Source organism: Nestor notabilis, unplaced genomic scaffold (genome assembly GCF_000696875.1).
Source record: "Nestor notabilis isolate BGI_N333 unplaced genomic scaffold, ASM69687v1 scaffold28857, whole genome shotgun sequence".
NCBI classification, from domain to species: domain Eukaryota; kingdom Metazoa; phylum Chordata; class Aves; order Psittaciformes; family Psittacidae; genus Nestor; species Nestor notabilis.
The window spans coordinates 167-5919 of NW_009937346.1; the positions used below are offsets into that span (position 1 = coordinate 167).

At 35.4% G+C, this 5753-nt stretch overlaps 1 protein-coding gene across 1 annotated transcript in view; it reads right to left on the bottom strand.

The window, feature by feature from the left end:
• Nucleotides 1-394: 394 nt before the first annotated feature.
• LOC104409026 (sperm-associated antigen 16 protein-like) overlaps nt 395-5753 on the bottom strand; it is a gene marked incomplete at its 5' end in the record, with an annotated part of 11976 nt that continues 6617 nt past the window's right edge. Inside the window, one exon of the mRNA XM_010018795.1 lies at nt 395-554. Within this exon, the coding sequence (XP_010017097.1) occupies nt 395-554 (160 nt within the window). The remainder of the gene's footprint in view (nt 555-5753) is intronic.

A 5753-nucleotide genomic window follows, 5' to 3' on the forward strand; every position in this document is an offset into this window, starting at 1 on the left:
ACTTTTTTGCAATTAAAAAAAAAAAAAAAAAAGAATAAATTTATGGTGATTTTTTTCCTACGTTGATAGTTTCAGTAGCTGTAACTATAGTCCTGTATTTTAATACAAAATGCACAAACCATTTATTTTTTAGTTCTACATATGATAGTCTCATGTTTCTTTGTAGTAGTTTGTTGTGATTACTGAATATTGAAAATTATTTTCTATAGCTCAGTAAACAAATAAAAGAAATTAAGATTTAGGTTTCTGAGAGTTCAGAGAAACTTGAACTTTAATTATAAGTGGCACCTAGAAGTAAATACGTGTGCAGCCAGCATAACAAACAGGAGCTTACTATTTCCATTAAGAACTTGGGTTTACTTTATGTGGCCATTTACTACTGCATATCAAAATGTCAATAAGAGCAAATAACATACTTTGCGGCATTTTTATAGTTTTCCAGATCTTTCTTCAAACACGTATTTTCAGCCTCGAGTTGCTGGTTGCGGGTGTACACTGTTGGAACCAATTCAATGTCTTTGGCTGTGAGCATGCCTCTCTGTACAAGTTCATACCTAGTAGAAAAGAAAGAGAGGGATTATATTCCATTTCCTTTTTCTCACTTCACTGATGTCTCCCCTCTCATGCTAGGCATTTAGCTAAACTAGAACCGCAAAGATATTTATCATCTCAGTGCCTTTACCTTCTATGATCATTAATAATTAGCAACAGTACTATCACACCACACTTCTCTATTTTACTACTTTTCATTCTAAAATACATTACAGTTCATAATACTCAAAAGACACGTTATGCGTAACGCTACTGAAAGTTCCACAATTGTTCTTTGCCTTCCTTTCTGCCAAACAGCTTAAATAGAAGACTGGAAAAAAATATTCTTGTTCAAATAACATTTGTATGTATTCACAGACCTTCTACATGCAAGATTATTTTTTGAGGACTCGAGATGGCAAAGCTGCAGATAACTCATATGAATGAGCCTAAGAGCTATCTTCAGCATGGAATACAGAGCTCACCTAGGGAAATTCCTTCATTCCTTCCTTTTTACTTATGTTCCCCTCTCATTAAATTCTATTTACCAGTATTTACCTATTTTACCAGGCCCCATGAACACAGAATTCTGTGATTCAGAAGCCTGAAGGATACTTTAGTTAAATACTTGTACTTGCCTTTTGAGAAGTGAAAAGAGAATCTGGAGCAGCACGTAATGCTTTGTAGCAACCTAGGAATCTCTATAGCCCCTGACAATGAAGTCTACTCGGTCAGTCTCATATCTTTTAGGACTATCCATCTTTTGGTAGGATGTCAATGAAAGCTAAGAATATTCTAACTGGCAGTAAAAAGGATATAGGCATTAACACTATTCATATTAGGCTTAGTTTAAAGGCATTTAAATACAGAGCTATTGAAAATACCCAAATATCTTCTATACTAAAAGAGCAGTGATGTCAGAAAAAATTTAGGGAAGCTAAATTTAATTAAAAAAAAAAAAAAAGTTGAAAGGCACCACACAAAATAAATGCTTCTGCAGAACCCTGTTCATCCAAGGAATGATTATAAGTGATCAGTATTTGCCAAAGTGTTTCAGAAGACATGAAGATTCAGGTCTACATATATGAGCATAAGATGCTTCTGTGCAAGCAGACATTGCAGAGGTGATTCCAGAATCCAGAACACATATGTACAAAACAGCTATTTCTTATCTGCTTCTGTCCTAGAAGACGGAAAAGCAAGACCTTCAGTTGGTACAAGACCTTACAGACCTACGGAAGACAAAGACATTGTGCGCTATTGTCGCCATGATATCAGCTCAGCATAGGCTCAATGGAGCTATAAATTTATATCAGATAAAGACTATAGCCCCACCATCAGCTTCCCTGCTGATAATGACTGCATCTGGAAGCTCTTCATGGGAATTCACTAGAAGGAGTAGTATGAAGATTATTTGCCTTTTCAGGTGAAAAATATATTGAACTTGTATGTGGGTTTTTCCCCTAATAATAAGGAAATCTGAAAAGAACAGCAGTAATTAGAAATAAAAAGTAATACTAAATGCTATCACCCGCACTTGGATGCAAGCAGCAGATTTGAAACTTGAAGACACGAAGCACAGCATTCCTAGATCAATAAAACATGCTGCAGGAACAAAAAGTGGTTGTAGTATGAAGGATTCTTACACAACAAGCAACTTTAGTTAAAATCAAAAAAAAAAAAAAAAAAAAAAAAAAAAAAAAAAAAAAGGGGGGTATGTTAGAAGCTCTTACATCCAAATTACATCCAATTACAGTCACCTGCTTATCTGCAGCCTGTGGACACTCATAGGAATGCTCATGCCCATGAATTAAGCTGTCACTCACAGTCCCCACCAGTAAATGAAAGATTTTTCAAAAGTTAAACTGAACATGTCCAAAGTAAAACTCATTCCATGATCACTTCATTTTCTTAAGCAAAGCACATCAGCAACAGGCTTTAACACTAAAAGAAGCTTAGTCTTCCCCCCCTCCAATAAACATTGACTGATGAGTAGGTACAATTCCTGTGGGAAATTGCAAAAATAAAGGCACTTTTCATCACAGATGATCACAACTCTACATATTCCTTTATTTGTCAGAAAAAATTCTCAACTGAATGCCCTAACTGCACCTCATGAAAACCATTGCCCTTCTGCACGAAGACACATCAGACATGGATAATTGATGAACTTAGCCTCCAGCAGAGCTAAGAACTCTGAAAGACAATTTTAATGAAATACAATTAATGCCGATAAATTCACTACACCCTTGTCTAAAAACAGTACTAACAATGAAGGCTTTTGTGCATGTAGCTGACATGGAACAGAAATCCCCACAACAAAACTGCATTGTGAAATCTCATTATCTTTCATCAGCTTAGTCCTGTAAAACTTCTAGAGCTCCTACGTATCTAGCCAACTGCCAAATAGCTTTTGTTCTCACTTCTTTCCATTACAGAAGAGAACTGGGATGCAAATTACCTTAGTTAGTTCCACGCACACAGAGGTATTTTTCTAAGCTTTTCAGAAATGAGTAATTATTCTTGAATTACTATTTAAAATTAAGCAAGAATCTGGAAACCTAAGGAACAGATGATCAGCTATGATTTTATGATCAAGCCCGGTGCAGACTGACTAAACCAGTACATTGCTACTATATATATACATTACACTGAATTCAAGGTTCTAATTGTTTAAAGGAATTGGGTTGCAGAGACCCTGCAATAAACTGACAGGTAGCACAGGACAGTTCTTTACTAAGGAATAACTCACCTAGAGATGCATACAGGGATTAAAATTTCAAATTCTAGGTTTTACAAGAACTTCCTACTGAAAGTTATCATTCCAACTGATAACGTCTTAAACCATTTCAACAGAAGGCTAAGAAATAAATGACATTAGAAAAATAAAGCACCTTTTCGCCCTAGTGTACTCCTCCAATCCATTACAGTGTGTAAGTAGAAAATTTCTATTATCATGTACGCAGGCAAAAAAGTAGGTATGTCTACATGGCCTTTTGCAAATCAAACTTGCTATTTCTTTACTTGCGTTCTGAGCCAGTTCTAATACAAAAACTGTGTATGTTTTAGTTTGATGCTGTCCTGGAACTGATAACCCTTGTTTCTCTTGGGATTTATGAACTCAGAGCAACAACATATTAATGTGATCGTATGATTTCCAGGCCAAAGAGGACAGAGAGCAGAGACAGCTTAGGCATCCCTGGAATAAGCAGATTTTTTCCACTGTCTTCAGGGAGTTGTGACACGGATGATCACAGGCTATACCCATTTTTTCAAATCTGCAAAATGGAATTTTTCTGTAATGAGTCTACCTTTATGCTCAGAGCAGACATAGTAGCTTTGTTGCACGTGCTTTGTTACGCATAACCCAGGTGATTTTTGCAAGGCACACACAAGATAGGCATAGCTTTTAACCTTGCTTCATCATCTACATTCAGTCATAATTTTAACCACATCAAACAGAAAAGAATTTTCAAATCACATTTCTGTAATCAGTCTGCAACTCTCCTTTTACTCCTAAGCTGAAACACTGCAAGGTCTCCAAGAACACTTACAGATTACCAGTCCGATGAGTATACTAACTAATCACAGTGATAACTCTGTGCATATGTGAGAACAGCAAATGATTCATTTGTTCATCAGACCAGCAACATGTTGCCAGCAGCAGTGAGCTCTCTGGGATTAGGAGGTATGGACTGTCAGATGCATGAATTTACAGCTGATCAGCCCTTCCACTTCAAACTTCAAAGCTGTCAATCCAATATGTTTAATAAGCAACAAAAGCACTACAAAGTCCTGTATATCAAAGGAATAGAAAATTTAGTGGTAAATTAGATATACTAAAAATAATTTCAATCTAATTTTTAGTTCCCTAAAGTATAACTGGAAGAAAAAGTGTATGTGCAAACAAACCTACACAAGTAGAAAAATCATGACAAGTGTGATGCAATTACACATTACAACATAGAAAAAGAGTGGGTTTGCCTTAAAGTAAAACATAATCAAATCCTAACATTTTATATAGCTGGAGAGAATAACAATGTTTTCTCAAACTCTGAAGTAAACACAGATAAGTTGGTCCTATTGAAGTGACCTTTAGATCTCAGACAGACAATTATTTCAAAGCAAGCCTTTTTATACATTTTCTCTACGTTAATTAATTTCTCATTTTAAATTCCATTAGGACTTGATCACCACAGCATGAGAGTGAGTGTGTCATCCCAATACATAATGAGGAACCCAAGTACACTAATCTGCTCTCACTTTCATTAATATTGTAAATCATCTATTTCAAATCAACATGAAACATTTTTAAATAAGGTATTAATGCAGAAAAAGTCTCAATACAGTAAGAGCAGAACCTGACATGATGGGCTCATTTGTAATGCTACAGAAAATAAAATATTACTTATAGAGAAAAAAAAATATATGTATAGCTAAGGATTTACAAGATAGGGTCTGCTAAGACCTGCACTTGCTCTGTTAAAAACCAATTTGAATGTTGCCATTGACATAAATTCAGGCTAAGTAGTTCAAAGAAAGCTGTAGTTACATAAAAAGGTGCTATTTATATCTGTCTACTATTAATTCTCTTTTAGCATAAAAAATTTCAAACTTCAAACTTGATGTTATTCATATCGGTTCTTTCGTTGAAAAAGAACACAGAAATATAGTGCTCCTTCTCTAAGGAGTCATTTAAGTCACACTGTTATGCTATAAAAAGCTGATCATCATTAATTACAAAGGCAACACCTGACTGGCAAGGTCTACACTAGCAAGACCAGAGCCTTGCAAACAACAGCAATGACTTGCCATTAAATCCATTTTCTAAGAAAATTTAAAAGCTTTGAAGGCCTTTGTAGGAAAAAAAAAAATAAAATAAGGTGTTTAAAGACTGACTACAGGATAACTCAAAAAGAGGTGTCTCCACTTCTCAGAATCTTTCAAACGCAACTTAAAGATTCAGAGCAAGCTTGTAAGTAAAGTATTTCAACAGAATTTTACGACAAGTGTCATCATTTGCTCCAAAATAATTCAGCTCTGCTCTCGAGCTTCGCAGCATCCCTGGCACATCATTCTTACTTAATTACAGAAAAAGTATACATCATGTGGGATTCCATATATGATGGAGGAGGAAGTGCAGTATTTAGACAAAGCTGCATGTTTAAACTTCTGCACAACAATGGATGAAATCCCTGCAAACTGTAAGAGCTGAAGGGGGG